Below are 15,709 nucleotides of genomic sequence, written 5' to 3' on the forward strand. Positions count from 1 at the left end.
TGCAAGCAAATGTTATGTTAACCGAAGAGCATCTGACTACGTTAACATCATCAAAGATAGGGCAGGAGGATGCCTGTTCAGCTGATCAGAAATAAAGACTCTTCAGGCACAAAGAAATAACAATGCCTCCAACCCAAGAAAAGACAATTATGTCTCCTGAACTGGCCTAGAGTGGTAATAGTACCAAGAGGACGACAGGAGATGGTCACTCCTTTATGAAATAAAATCAGAGGCACGAGCATCCAAAAGCAAAGTGTCAACCACCTGAGATCAAAGCAATTTCAAAGAAGCTGAATTACATCAAGTTTCTCACAGTAAGTGCTCTAATCACCAATCAATCTAGAGACTTTTCCAACAGAAACAGGAGGACTTTGAAAACAAAGCAGGATTTCCCAAGCATTAGGTCTCTTTAAGTATAGGCAAGTACACTCTAAACACGTTGACTGTGTTTACTTCATTATCCATTCCAAGCTTAAACTATAATGCCTAAGCTAAACTGTTTGTCCAGCTTAAATAATGAACATTAGCTAAGATGCAAAGAAGTGTTTTTATTGCAAGCACAGTGAGCAGGGAGTGGGTTGCATCTCAAATGACTGTGATGGAGGGCAGATTTAAACCACCCACCCTTCTCTTTCTAGCGCTCCTTGCTGTCAGGTGTACATCATTTCTGCCATATGAGACATTTTCTTTGGAATATACAAATAATATTCCATGTATCCTGAAAGATCTTCGATAGTCACATCATCCACAAAGGCCCTGGCTTGCTCAGAGCAAGAGCGTGGAGAACTTGAGGGAGTTCTTGATGGCAAAGACTGGGAGTGATCCTCAGAAACTGTTGTTCTATCAGGTGCCAACGGGAGGGTGTTCTGCAAGCCAGAGAATTTGTACACTTCCATATCTTGCCATCGTTTACACTGACAGGCTCCACCTGCACATGCACATGGCTTATTCGTGTTCAGCCTGGACATAGATTCAAAGTCAGAAAGCTCCGTAGTCTTTAGGCTGGCTTTGGACACTAGAGGAACGGCAGCTGGAGAGGTGTCCTGTCTGTTCTCTGATGCCAACTGCGTAACAGAAGCTCCCAAAGACTCAACATCAGCTCCTGTCCGGCCAACATCAGGAGCAATACTGCACTGTTCATCTGCACAAGCTTCCTTTGGGACGTGCATCCCAAACCCACTGCTGTCGTCCTGGGCATCAGTCTGGCCCTTGTGCACTAGCTGGCTGCACGTGGAATGAGATTTTGTGCTGCAATGGATAAACTTTGGAGGATGAAGAATTGGAGACTTGGAACGCCTGCGACGCTGGGTTCTCACAACTCCTCTTGAAGGCTTCTTCATAGACCTACCAGGGGAAGATACAAAAGGGAGTGAAGATTCACTGAGAGACTTATTGCTGGAGTACAAGTAACACTGGACAAAATCTCTGCAGCATATATATGGCATGCAAGAGCTTTAAGCTCAGAGCATTTGCTCAGGGTATTATGCTATCTTGGAATTTTATTTTGTTCTAGACAAGCAGCTGTACAAAAGGAACACCTGAAAAATGAAACTAAAAGTGCATGCTTTTAAGGTTAGAAAATGAGTAAAGCATGTGAGACATGACAATGTAACCTCTAACAGAAAGACAAAGCACAAGAAGACAGCACAAAACTAATGAATCAAGAGCAAAGGGTGGTTTGGCTTCAGTAGATGAGCATGAAGTTCTATGTAGACACTCCAGAAACCAATTCTTTATTTTAATCTAGCTCCCAAGGCACAGTGACAGCTTCTGCAACGTCAAACAATGACTGAAAGAGATGCATCCATGATTGTCCGATTCAAAACCAGCAGTGCGTGTTTATATTAAGAAACATCTATAACGTTTAGCAACCTATAGCTGAACAGCATTTCCTTTCACTTCACATAATTGTGAAGAATAGTAGTCACATATGAACAGAAAATGGTGGTGTAGAGTATTTTAAATACTCCTTTAATAAAGAAAACTTGGATCCTTTATTTAGGGGTGTAGCTACTAGAAACCTTGTCCACTTAAAATTCCCTTTCAATGCAGTGTCATTTGAAGTACTCTGACAATCCCAAGTTTCTCTTACCCATGCCAGGTTTCCTTAGAAGTACACGCATTTTTAGGTTTGGTTTCATCTGCCACTGTTCTAACCAGTGCTCTTGGACTTGTCCCTTCACCCACAGAGAGAGAAGCAGTAGATCTGTGAAAGATAGAATGAAAAGTTAACAGCCTAGACTGGTTAGCATTATGAATATGAAAAACTTAGGAACCTTTCCTAGAAAAGATTGCTCCAAATCATTTACAATATGTCTTAAAAGACTGCCCACAAAGACGACCCAAATCAGGAAGATAGTGTTTACACATTCCTATCTCAAAAGTTTGTAAAACAGACTCTTTCACTAAACATGATGCCATTCAGCAACTAGGCTGCAAATCCGAACTCCACACATCAACAACAAAGCACACACAATGGCTAAATTTCAGTTTCCCGGGAGAGGGGAGGGGAAAAACACCATCACTGAAGAAACATGTCTCTTTTTCCAGAGACAAATAAGCCATTCTTTCCTAAAAATAAATGTTCTTTGGACATAAATAGACTTTGTTTAACTGAAGAACACTTAAGCCTCTGACTAGGACAACATAAGCTAAAACTCTTCATACTATTGCAAGTTCAATCACTGAGCAAGAGAGTTGTGTCAGATCTTCAACTTCTATTCAAGCCAGGGACCTTAGAAGATTTGCTAATTTTTCTGGTGCTATAAATTCATCCCAAAGTCCCATTTTCAAGGAGGTGTAATAATCCCAAGAACAATTTTTCCAAGTTGTGACTTCACATATTACGCTAGAATTCACAAGGAAATTATTTTCCAAATCCTATATTAGATTAGTTTATAAGCAGGGTGGATTCCCTGAAAAGTGAAAGTAAGTTGCCACACTCAGATATAATATAGGGTTAACTGATATTTCATAGAGTCCAAACTATTAGTCAAACATCTACTATTTTCCATTTAAAGGACAATGAACACAGAGCAGCAAACTGAAGGCCAACAGAAAAACTCAAAAGTAATTAAGTATGCCTGATTGGGGGGTGGGACTAGAGATACTGAAGAAATGAGAGGCATTTGCATGGTTATTCATTTCTAATGAGTTTAATTACTTAAATGAAAGATAACTTTAGAAGCCCATCTACTCACAATCTAAGTTCTATGGTAATTCTAGTTACCACCTTGATATTTACATACTGCCTCACCTACGCTTTCGTTTCAGTTACCAGCATAATTGCATCATCGACAAGAGCTTACTGAACCAGTACTATGTAATATTGTAATGATGCACATTTGTCAGCAGAAAAAACATTATATAGAAGCCTTTTTTTAAAAAAAAATTTCAGATACAAAAGATCATCACCAACAGAAGACACACGCTGCTTCTGTTCTGCTACCTGGGACAAGGAGGGTAAGTGCCATGTGTGGGATCTCCCACAAAACAAGACAGCACAAAAAGCATTCTTTCCCATTTAGTGATTTTGGTTATAAATAGGAAACTTGTAAGTGACAGAAATGAAAATAGTTTGTGTGGGAATCATGCACTGAATCTAACGCTCTCCTTTACTGACATGGAAAGAACGTTTCTCTCCTGGGAAAAGATGGGAATTTATTCTCATGACAGGCCTTCAGAGCCATGACAATATGCTGACTTCAGTAGCAGAGGTCTAGTGCTATGGACATAACCTCTGGCAGCCAGATTCATGCTGAAATTAATTTCAAGCATACTGTCAGCTGCTGACTATCGCTAGGTTTGTTTCAAGCCTGTTGGGAGCTAACAGCGACCAAACAAATTACAATTCCTTGAGAAGTGCAGTCTACAGCTGGTGACTTTATTTGGTTTAACTAGAATGAAGGCTTTCAGTGCCTAACCTTTTGCAATTACCTCATTTCTTCAAATTCAACAGCAAGGGTGTTCCCTTCAAGTCCATCTGTAATATGTTAACTCTGTGCCTCCCGGTGGTGTTACTTACCCAGCTGTGTCAACTCTTAGCTTTTTGAATGCTGTCTGCAGGCTTTCCTCTTCTCCATCCTTAGCTTCCGTTTTCATTATTGGGATGGCCAGAAGGTGACGGAGTTACCATGTACTGCTACAAGCAGAAAAAACACATCAATGTAAGAACCTTGTTAAAAACATTAGTTGCCCAGCAGCACCGTAATACATGAAAATAAACTCAAAATAGCACACTGAGCACACAAAGCTGAGGTCATTCTAGTGGAACATTTTTGAAAGTTGATTCAGAACAAGCTTTATGATACCCAACAGCCTCTTGTACAACTACATAGGTGAATTAGCAATTTAAAGTAAAATTTGGTGTCAATAGCATCTTGCACATCCATTTCAGTCTAGACACTCTTCTATTTGTCTTACAGTGTTACCAGAATAATTGCAGATGAGGTGAAAGGCAAAAAAGAACAACACCACAGAAAGAGTTGACTTTCTACAACTGCTATTCCCAACTTTAGGACTTGATGTTACATATATACCTAAAAAAACCCAAATCAGCAGATTTTTCTTAAAAGATAGTTTTACGCGAAATATAATTTTTTGATCTTGTGTCTAGATCTCAGCAAGGGTCACACAATCCTATCGGAACATGATATTTTGACTGCAGAAAGCCATTGAAATTTTCTGATATCAGCTCTTGAAGAAGTACAAATGCAAATAAGAATACAAACAGCAAACCATAAGTCTTATTTTAAATAAAAAAAAAGGAATTGATAAAAACTGGCTGATGTATTTTTTTTAAAAATCTACCCTGGCCATTTAATCTAGCTACAAAGGAATCTCAAATCTTTATAATTTGATGCTCTTCAGTGCCTTACAGTTCTGCAATCATGTGCACATCCTAGATCAGCCATGCTTCCACTAAAAGAATACTCAATAAAGGTTCGTTTCCTTAGCATGGGCTTTGCTTTTGCTGAGCAGAAACCACGGTTCTACACCAGACTACCCCAAGCTCAGTATTTGTTGAAGTTTACCTGGCTGATTAGCCTGCTTCATTTAATGCTTTTGACTTGACTGCTTCTGGAAAAACAGGGCCATTTGGTGTCAGTGCCATTACTGTGTGAGCCTTTGGCCACACTGTATGGGTTGTGATGAGATCACCTTCTCCATCTTTTTTTTAAATTACAAGGTTGTCATACTTGACAACATTCTACAATGAGACTGGTCTGGTAGACAAGGGGAGAGCAGTGGATATTTTCTACCTGGACTTCAGGAAAGCTTTTGATACAGTCTCCCACAAGACCCTCACAGAGAAGGTGATGAAGCACAGGCTGGATGATCAGTCAGTAAAGTGGAATGAAAAGTGGCTGAATGGCTGGGCCCAGAGGGTGGTGATCAGCAGCACAAAGTCTAGTTGGAGGTCAGTAACTAGTGGTGTACCTCGGGGGTCAATACTGCGTCCAGTCCTGTTTAACACCTTCATTAATGATCTGGATGATGTGGCAGAGAGCACCTTCAAGAAGTCTGCTGACACCAAACCAGGATGAGTGGCTGATACACCAGAGGGACCTTGACAGGCTGGAGAAAGGGGCTGACAGGAACCTCATGAGCTTCAACAAGGGGAAGTGCAAAGCCCTGCCCCTGGGGAGGAACAAGCCCATGTGCCAGCACAGCTTTGCAGGAAAGGCCCTAGGGGTCCTGGGGGACACCACGATGGACATGAGCCAGTAATTTGCCCCTGTGGCAAAGGGACTGTTGGTGCCCTGGGCTGCAGGTTGAAGGAGCTGATCCTTTCCTCTCTTCAGCACTGGTGAGGCCACAGCTGGAGTGCTGTGTCCAGCTCTGGGCTCCTCGCTACAAGAGGGACACTGACATGCTGGAGAGAATCCAGTGAAGGGCCACTAAGATGATGAAGGCACTGCAGCATCTCTCCTATGAGGAAAGGCTGCGAAAGCTGGGACTGTTCAGCCAAGAGAAGAAAAGGCTCAGGAGCGATCTCATCAATGTATATAAATACCTGAAGCGTGGACAGAGCCTGGCTCTTCTCAGTGGTGCCCAGTGACAGGATCAGAGGCTGAGGGCACACACTGAAACACAGGAGGTGCTGTCTGAGCGTAAGGAAACACTTCTTCACTGTGAGGGTGACTGAGCACCAGCACAGGCTGCCCAGGGAGGCTGTGGAGTCTCCCCCCTCAGAGATATTCAAAAGCTGCCTTGACATGGTCCTGGGCAACCAGCTTGGGGTGGCCCTCCTTGAGCAGGTGGGGATGGACCTCCAGGGATCCCCACCAACCTCAACCATTCTGTGATTCTGTATCTTCCTGAAGCTCTAAGAATCCATTACGAAGGTAACTACCCAAACCCAGCAAATGATAACAGCTCCTGTAAGAAAAACATGCTCATACGGAGCACTAACTACCTAATAATACACCAGTAATGCCTACATTAGTACTACTGTTACCAACTAAGCACCAGCTTTTTTTGTAGCATGGAAAAGAAAAGGTCTCTGTGAAGAAAGGAGTAATCTGAACCTCTGCAGCTCAGTTACTTATGCAGATACAGAGCAACAATTTCTGTTCCCTCACAACCTCATTCCAGTTGGAGATGGCAGCTCTCCCCGCTGTTGTTCCAGCTACTCGCTCTGCCATGATTTCATCTGGATGCCCTGTATTGCAGACGGCTACTATGACACACGCAGAAGGATGCACTCATCATAACAACTTCAAGGCACACGGTGTCCAGTGAGTCAGGCAGCAAGTAAACATGAGAGAAGGAAGCCAGCGCAGAGATTGACAACATAATGCTCATCTGAGCAAGTTGTTATTTTATATACTCTCTTAGTTAAATACTACTGCTCTGGTGAAACATATGGTCTCCACTTCAATAAGATTTTCTTCCTTGACCCAAAAAGAAGATTCTTTAAAATTAAGCCTACAACTGTTTTTTTAAAAAATACTGAACACCTGTATTATATAACCTTAACAAGGAGATGAGAGTAGAGTTTTTAAATCACTGTACCTTATTCCAAATATACTACTGGTTTTAGACTTAAATATTTCATCACGCTGCCCATCACAACTGACACAGTAAATCCTCAAATGATGCAGAATTTATTCTGATAAAAACCCATTCTGTGATAACTACATATAAGCTTAAGCATTTTAGACAAAGCAGCCAACTAGCACCGATATTAAGAAAAAAATGAATTACTATAAAAAAAACTACTAAAGTTTAATGTTGTGTCAAAACCCACATTAAAACTTACGTTCTTTATCTCCTAGGAAAACACATATCCACCCCTTCCCATTTAATTTTCAGCCATTTCCCAGCAATACGGGACTACAAACGTAGCTTGGGGTACTGCAAGACATCCACCGCTACTCATAAAGTTATGACGGGACAGTGCACAAGCACATCCATGTGGCTGCAAAGGGATTAAGAGCTCCAAGACGCTCAGGGCCAAGGCCCTGGGCAGCACTGCGGGCACACCGAGCGGGGCAGCGCACGGCCGGAGGGACAAGCGGCACCGGCGGCTCCCTGGCCGGCTGCCGCCCGGGGCCGCCCGCCGAGCGCTTCACGTGCTTTCACGCCCCCCGTGCTTGCCCACCCTCAGCCCCGGGGAGCCCCCAGGCCCAGCGGCACCGACTTTCTACCCCGTAGCCCCTCGGGGGGGCCCAGCGACACCCCGACCCCGCAGCCCCGGGCGAGCCTTGGCACCAGCGCTCGGCCCCGAGCCTCGGCGAGGGGTGACTCAGCACAACCCGCGCGCCCCGCCGGGGCTTCCCCAGAGCTCTCTACTCCCGCGAGGGGACCGGCGGCGGCTCCGGAGACCCGCGAGGGTGGCCCCCGCCGCCGGGACGCGACGGCCCCGCCGGCATTAACCGCCGGGGGAGAGCGGAGGAGCCCGCGCAGGGGAAGGTGCCCGCCGCCAGCACTCACCGCGCTCGCCCGAGGGCCCGGCCCGGCCCCCGCCGCCTCCCGCCGGGCCGCGCAGCCCGGGTAAGACCCGTCCCCTCCCCCGGAAGCGACGGCGGCCGGGCGGGGGCGTGGCCAACGCCGCTCGCGCACGCGCTCCGTGCAGGGCGGGGGGCGCAGGCTCGGCGGGCAGCGCGCCCGCGCATGCGCGTCCCCGCGGGGCGGTGACGTCATTTCCTGTTGTTGCTCCGCGTCCCCCCCCCCTCCCGTTGCCCCCCTCCCGTTGCCCCGGGAGCGCGAGCCTCGGAGGTGGCGGTGAGTGACGGCCCGGGGCGGCCCGGCCACCCCCAACCCCCCGGGGGAGCCGGCGGAGGGGCGGCCGCGGGCCTGGGGAGCGGGGAGAGGCGCGGCGGGAGCAGAGGGGCCTCCGCGGGCCTTCCCGGCGGGGCGGGGGGCGGAGAGGCCCCGGGGGAGCTGGCGGAGCCGTGACAGGGCGCGCGTGGCGTAGGGCCGCGGCCCTGGGAGCTCGAACGTTGCGCTGCCCGCGGTCTCAGAGCGTCCTGGCAACCACGGGCCCGCGGGGGATGCGGCGGCTGCGGGGCCCTGCTGCAGGTCTGGCGGGCGGTGCTTTCCCCGCGCAGTGCGGTGTCACCGGGTGGCGGTGCCCCGCTGTCCCCCGCTCTTTGCCGGGGTCGTGCTCGCGGCTCACGGTGAAGTTACACTGGTTGTCAGACTGTAACGTAACATCGTCTGTTCGCCCAGTGGAAAAAAGGCGCTTCGTTATTTCTGACACAGGCTGTGAGTTTGGAGCTCACAGTGAAAAGCCTGGGCCGGTCTGATCAGAAGGCCCTGCGATTGCCCGCGGAAGAACGAGCATCCCTTACACGTGTCATTTCAGTTTTGTAGAGACCGTGTGCGTTCAGACCTCAACATCAGATCCTAATTTCTGTATTTCAGTTTATTCTATATGGCACGGTTGGTTACACACTGAAAGCCCATCAATGGACTTGGAAGCTAAAGATGAAGAGGAAGAGAGTCTGCAGACAGCTTTCAAAAAGCTGAGAGTGGATGCAGCAGGGTAAGTGAGCAACAAAAAAGACCATGTAATGTGATGGGTTTTTATTACATGTTTGTATTTGTTTTCTATTATTTTAAATCTCAAAACAAACGTCATTTGGTGAAAGGTTCCTTACTCTCCAAGAGGAGACAACTGCATCACTTCACATGAAATGCACTCGTTATAACTGTATAATAGGCAAAGCAGCACCTTATTACTGACTAATTTTGACACAGTATCCAACTGAAATTACACAGTGACTGTATGAAAACTTGACTTGCCCAAAGCAGTGAACCCCATCTTAACTGCTGTGGTAGCCAAAGTCACTTTGTGTGATACAGAACTTGTTTTTCCATTCATGTAAATGGTACCATCCTCAGTCACGTTATTAGCCTTTACTGTAGTGCATGAAGATTTGCTTGGAAAGCGTCTGAAGGACAGCACTGTCACTTCATAGCGTGCTGAAGAGCCCACTCTCACTCACTGGAAATCATCAGGCTAAATACGAGCACTGATCATTTCTGATTTCAGGGGATTTTGTAGAGTAAAATGCCTGCAGGCATTCTTATCCTAAAAACTTATTCCATAACATACTGGGTATACTGATAATATGTAGTATAAGCATCTTCTTTGAAAGTAAGAGTTAATAAAATTATGCAGTCTAACACTTTGTGAGGTGGTTTACTTGAAGTCTTTTGGGAATTCACAGACACAAGAGAAGGCTTCTTATTGATAATTAATGTTACCTTGTGAATTCATCTCCATAGCCATTGATACTGCAAACTCATGACTTCCTCTGCATGTTAAGATATATTTTGCTTTGTTACTTGTTTCCTCTGCTTCAGGTTTTCTGTTAAATGTGGAAAAAAAACAGCTGTTCTCGTGACAGGGAACTATGCTTATCAAGCATACCACTTTTGATGTATTACCAGTGACAGACTATGTGGAATTGTGGTTGATTCCTGATGATATCCTCTTAGGCATAAAAAGATCTTGTTTCGCAGACATGTGTTTTGAACAGTTCAAGTCTTGTGACTAATCCCTTAAGATCAACTTTGGGCAGAGTACTTGAATTCTTCTGCTAGAATTTCAGCCTCATTTCTTATGATTTCCTATCCCATGTTCCAAATCACACATACAGCCATCATAAATATGGATTTGTGCGCTGCGGTATTTATATTTGTTGTCTGGACCTCCAGGGACAGATACTTTTTTAATTCCATGTTTATCTGGGAAATTTAATGAGAAATGTAATGAGAAATAGATTAGTAATTTGTCCTTGTCTTTTGTACCTCATCTGTTTCTCCACTGACTCCTCAGCCTGCTGCTATGGGTTCCTGACTTTGCATTTTAGATGAGTAAGAGTCTATCTTTAACAACTATTGTCCGACAAGAACGTTGGGAAGCTGAGTTTACATTCCTTTAATGTGTCATTTTGGTACAAATAGGGCATGACATCAGCCTCTGGGCATTTTGGCCTCCTTTCATTTCATCTCACCTATCTTTAGACACTTGACTGAGGTCAATATAGTAAGAGCAGTTAGATGAATCTCTGGAATATCCTGTTTCTAACCACTGACTATAGTCAAAGCTGCAAACTTAAATGTCTTCGCTAAGCATCTAAAGCAAATGGGCTGAAGCTCGACCTCTGAAGCAGTATGTTCAGGCACTACTGTAACGTGGCATTTCCCTTTTCACTCAGATGTATTGCAGCTCTGTCCATGGGCGATGGGACGATTCTCAGAACACCGACACGAGCAGCCATGGATGGAGCCAAGCAACAGGCTGTCTGCTCAAAGGAAGCGTGGCATGGGTAAAACATACCATTCACTGCGCCGTGCGTGTGTTTCCGGTTTGAGACATTTAACACTTGCATACTCTTTCCAATGAAAGTTGTCATTAGTTGCTTCAACATTTCTTTTCTCTCTTTTCTATTACAAAACTTTACCATAACTGTTTGATACGATGTTTTTTAAGGGGATTTCATCAAAGACTTTAAAAACGATATTACCTCTTCTCTTAGAGAGGGTAGCTAAAACTTTCTTTTCCACTGATTTCCTCAGAGGTCCTTTTATTCAAGTCTTTATATCTTTGCAACCTCTTTCTTGGGTTATTTTATTTCTGAACTGAAATACCTGGATATTCAGTGCGATTCTGCCAGCAGTTCCAACTGATATCCAGGTTTTGCACTACAGTTCAGTTTGGGATGAAAAAGTGTTGTTTGCTTAACGCATAAGATTTGGGAGGAAGTACCCTTAAATAAGGGCTGATTGTATGTGTCTTTCCTTTGGGGGAGCCCCGGTTTCTTCAGACTCCTCCACTGTTCCCCTCAGAGACTGTAAGTGACCAGTCACCTGATTTTTCTAAGCAGAACTAAAAAAATGAAAATCTTCTAAAACGTTTTTAGCGAGCTTATTGAGCTGTGATGTAGATTCTGGTTACCTACTTGCTCACCTGTTACAACCCTGCAGGTGTGCGAGAAAGCCTTCCAGAGGGTCGGCAAGAGTCCCACGTCGCAGACGCTCCAAGTCTCCCGTCCTGCATCCTCCCAAGTTTACATATTGCAACATGAAAGCCAACAACCAGCTGAAACACAAAACCCAGGCAGACGCGTCAAAGAGTAGTATCAGTTCAGACATTTTTGTTACAGCAGAACACGGTACGAAGGACAGGCACGATTCTCACTTCGAGGCCAGTGATGACAGAACTGAACCTTTGGAAGCTTTCACCGCCGAAAAGCCTTTGGAGAAGTCAAGAGAGAATTGCCCGACTGTCTCCTCATCCTTTCAAACTAGCTTGCATTCTAGCCAAACCTCAGATTTCCAGTCCTTATCCATGCTTAGCAACGGCAAGCAGTGCCCTTGTACGGACAAGAAATGCCAGTGCAAGCAGTGGCGAACCATGGAAGTGTACTCTTTCTCTGGCTTACGGAGCGTCCTGTCAGAATGCGAAAAGGCAGTCCTAGGAGTCCACGCCCAGTCTCTTCAGAATAGATCCCCTTGTGGGACAGCCTCATCAGGTTCTCCTAGATCTTGTTCTGAGCAAGCTCGAGCCTTTGTGGATGACGTGACTATTGAAGATCTTTCTGGATACATGGAATACTACTTATATATTCCCAAGAAAATGTCTCACATGGCAGAAATGATGTATACTTGAGTGAAAGCAATAGAGAATCCTGAACCAGTGTGATAATGGTTGGGTTAAATGCCTTGTCAGTGCCATGTTTTCACTGTTGTGTGTTTGATCAAATGTTTCTTTGCCTCATACAGTTTAGTTTTCTAATAAAATGAAAAATGGAATATAGTTTCTGAGCTTAGTTCTAAAAAGAATGCACTAAAGTCTCTGAATACCTTAACAAAAAAGCACTGTAGATCAAGTTCCCTTTGTTTTTTGGTTTGTGCTGTGGATATTCAAGCTCTGTATGCTGTTTTCACTAAGTTTTGGCAAAAAAAAAGCAGCCTTTTAGGTTTTTTCTGAAATTTTGCAGTGTTTGGAAGGTTCATTCTTAATGTGTCCCAGTAGTTAGAGAAATGTTTCATAGCTACGGCTCTATCCTCCTCATCCTGCTCTAGAGAGAAGAATGAGAAGGCATTCAGTATTTTGGATAGGAGGAATCTCCTTTCCTTTGAACACTATCTGGCTTTTTTTTGGTTGGATTAAATTGTGAGTACTTCCTCCTCACAAATTTTTTGGGAGGTCCGGAATGTGCGAGTGTGTGCTTGGACCCTTTCATAATCTAACTAGCTCACTCTTAAGCAGTTCTATTTTTCTGCAGATAAGTGAAGTTCTTAGAAGCAAAAATATATTTTGTTATTTGTGCTTTACAGATGGAATAATTTAGGGGGGAGTGAAGCAGGCTAACAGTTTTTTTGGGCCACGCTGTCTTGGAAGTGGAGATTGTGGAGCCATCGATACAGATAGTTCTGAGTATGTTTGATACACAAAGCAGCGTGGAAATAGGGTAAACAAGAAGTGTGTATCTTACAGGCTTTGTGGTGTAGAGCTATAACATTCCTTCTGATTGAAAATATTGAAATAAAAAATTTTGTTGCTGAGACTTGCATTAATAAATGTTTGTCAAAACCCAGCAAATTAAAGACTCAATAATTTGACTTACACTCATCTCCCCTCAAGACCTTTTTTTTTTTAAAAAAAACAGAAGTCTGCTTTCAGGGTCGGCTGTGCACAAATGCTAAACAACCATGTTTGAGTAAAATACTGCAATTTTTACTTATGTGCTTAAAAATTAGTGGTCAGCAAGCCAACAAGTCACAAGCAATTGTATAAAAATAGATGATAGCAGATGCAGACAGTTGGTCTTGTATTCTGTGCTAGGGAAATCTCAGACATTCTAGATGCTAATCGCTGTCTGCAGATTTTATCCTAATCATCCCTAAAATTTACACTAAGAATCCAGGAAGTTCAGATTTAAAGTTCAAATAAATCCAAGTAAGTTAACATAAGAATACAACTCAAACTTAATTTGCCCTTAAGTGTCATGCAGTTATTTAGCGTGCGGTATTGGCGTATACTCTCAAATTAAATTTAACCAGTTTCTCTATTTTCTCGGGTTGGTACTTTACTGACCCCTTCACCTTCCTCCCAGCACTATCCTGCATACACACACAGTTTTTGTCTTCTTCACTTTCCCTTCATTCTCCCTACAGTAAATCTGGTATAATACCTACTTTGTTTTTAAATGGAAGTATTTAGTAGTAGTTTTCTTTGCTGTTTGTGCTTTTCAAAGGCTATTTCTGCTTCAGCAGAGCATGCCTGCTCATGTTTCTGTTCATGGTTTGGCTTTGTGCCCTCTAAAATCATTTGAAAATTTTGTTGCTAGATGCTAGTTGCTGGTATTTCTCCCTGTTAAGAGTCTTGAACCATTACCCTGCCTCTCAGCGAGTGCTGACCTGGAGTCCACGTGTAGGAAGCTGGGGCACAGATCTTTAACATGCACAAATACAGTTATTTAAAACCCGTGTTGGTCATTCCCACTCCCATCTGCAGCTGGAGCCCGACCAAGGGGCACAGTGAGGCTGTTTTCCCCAGAAATGTGGTGTGGCAGCCTGGCTCAAGGTCACCTTGGTGCAGTTGTTTCTGATGTGGAGCACACTCCTGCTCCTCCTTAATAAAGTGGGCAAACACCCCTGAAAGGGTCTAGACCTTGGAGCTGGCGTTACATAGTGATCGGCCACGTTGGAAGAGCACAAGGCCATTTTTCAGTTGTGGAGCAAGACAACGTGCAGCAGATCTGCTGTGTCCAGGGAGAGTGGGGGGATTGGGGAAATCGTGGGGGTTAAACTAGTCCAAGTTTAGGGCTGAGAAGTGAATTCAGATTGCCAGAAGGCCGGCTGGGAGGGAAGAGTCTGAGAGCAGTTCCTATGCAGGACAGAAGCAACTAGTACTGAGGGGAGAAGGGAAAAGGAGACAGTAATTCAGTGGTTTTGTATTTTGCCTGAATTACCATTTGTGCTAGTGTTTAAGCATGTCTAGTGCTGCCTGCAGCAGAGGAAGCACAGATAGTTGCAGTCAAGAACCCAAAGTATCTGACTTGTAGCAGACATACTAAAACATTGCTGCTGACATTCACATTGCTCAAAGCACCTCTTCTGGGTGAAACGACGAGCTCTAAGAGAGGCCCCAAGCCCAAACTCAGTTTCCTTCAAAGCCTTCCCAGTTCAGCTCACCACTTCGCTCCTCTCAGTGACTCAGTGACTCCTGCTTGCTGCCTGCTTAAAACCTCAAGCTTTACTAGCAAATGGCATCTTCTCTGGGAATGCCTGTGCAGCACAATTAGCTTGATTGATGAGCACCAGCGCTCAGCCTCAGAGGTGGCCCAGTACAAGCAGTGCTGAGCACAGCCCTGCCAGCCATACTGCTCCCAGCCTGCTGCTGTACCTGCACCGACAATTCTGGGGAATTTTTTTCTGTCCCTGGGTGCTCTAGGATGTGTTCCCAGTCAATCTACAGAAGAATAGGTCTAAAATATTCAAAGAAAGCACTGGTGAGCTTGCAGCACTCCCAGATCCCACCTCTCTACTTCCTATCTCAGCAGATCCAGGCTGGGTTTTTTTTTTCAGTGGCTTCCCTCCACCCCCAGCACTTTACGAGTTACTTGCCTGTCTAGTTTCAGGACTAGTTCAACCAAAGCAGGATGCAGAAGGGCACCCTGGATCAATGACATTTATTTCTCACCTTATAAAAGCCAAACTGAGTCCTAGCTAAGCTTTACATTGGCGGATGCTGAATCAGGCCACCCGGAAAAAATCAATGGAGCTGATTCTACAGGCTGATTTCTACCCCCTCCTTCTAAAACAGGGAAGGTACTTCTGTGCCTGCAAAGTCCCATGACCAACTCCGACTGCCTGCTCTCCCCTCTGTAATGTTTGCATCAGCTCTGAGATGAGACACCCCAGATTGTGCATTTCTGAACCGCCAGCGCCCGCAATCCTGCCCCGATGGCACCTGCCAGGGCTCTACCAATGCCACCGGGTCCGGCCACGCAGCAACCCATGGGGCAGCCCAGCATCGACCCCTTTCACATGCAGGAAGGCTGGGGACAAGAGCTGGGGATGATCTCAAGGTCACACAAGGTCAGGGCACCCCTAAAGGGTGCTGGCACCAATCCTGCCCCCCAAGCCTTGCTCACTTTAGCAAGACAAAACCCAGCTAAATAAGTGCTTTCAGAGGCACCACGTACCTGCAGGACCCAGAGGGATGAAGCAACTTGACATTTTT

General features: G+C 45.1%; 2 protein-coding genes across 6 annotated transcripts; one reads left to right on the forward strand and one right to left on the reverse strand.

Moving 5' to 3' along the window:
* Positions 1-528: 528 nt before the first annotated feature.
* On the reverse strand, positions 529-8,032 carry OSER1 (oxidative stress responsive serine rich 1). Of its 5 annotated transcripts, none has more exons than XM_074888277.1 (4): positions 7,939-8,032; positions 4,025-4,141; positions 2,093-2,206; positions 529-1,344 (listed from the first exon to the last, which is right to left on the reverse strand). In XM_074888277.1, exons 2-4 carry the CDS (start codon positions 4,099-4,101, stop codon positions 651-653), a joined length of 885 nt encoding a protein of 294 aa, XP_074744378.1. In that variant the 5' UTR covers positions 4,102-4,141; positions 7,939-8,032; the 3' UTR covers positions 529-650. The 5 variants fall into 5 exon arrangements, with proteins under 5 accessions (XP_074744378.1, XP_074744382.1, XP_074744379.1 ...); XM_074888281.1 differs by having other exon boundaries at positions 4,025-4,138; positions 7,939-8,006; XM_074888278.1 differs by lacking the exon at positions 7,939-8,032 and adding an exon at positions 7,265-7,912.
* Positions 8,033-8,166: 134 nt separating this feature from the next.
* Positions 8,167-13,089, forward strand: LOC141951720 (oxidative stress-responsive serine-rich protein 1-like). Its single transcript, XM_074888318.1, has 4 exons — positions 8,167-8,229; positions 8,872-8,992; positions 10,674-10,784; positions 11,443-13,089. The coding sequence occupies exons 2-4, from the start codon at positions 8,916-8,918 to the stop codon at positions 12,125-12,127; spliced, it is 873 nt and encodes a 290-aa protein (XP_074744419.1). The 5' UTR covers positions 8,167-8,229; positions 8,872-8,915; the 3' UTR covers positions 12,128-13,089.
* The last annotated feature ends 2,620 nt before the right edge of the window (positions 13,090-15,709 follow it).

This window comes from Strix uralensis, chromosome 18, assembly GCF_047716275.1.
Source record: "Strix uralensis isolate ZFMK-TIS-50842 chromosome 18, bStrUra1, whole genome shotgun sequence".
Taxonomy (NCBI): domain Eukaryota; kingdom Metazoa; phylum Chordata; class Aves; order Strigiformes; family Strigidae; genus Strix; species Strix uralensis.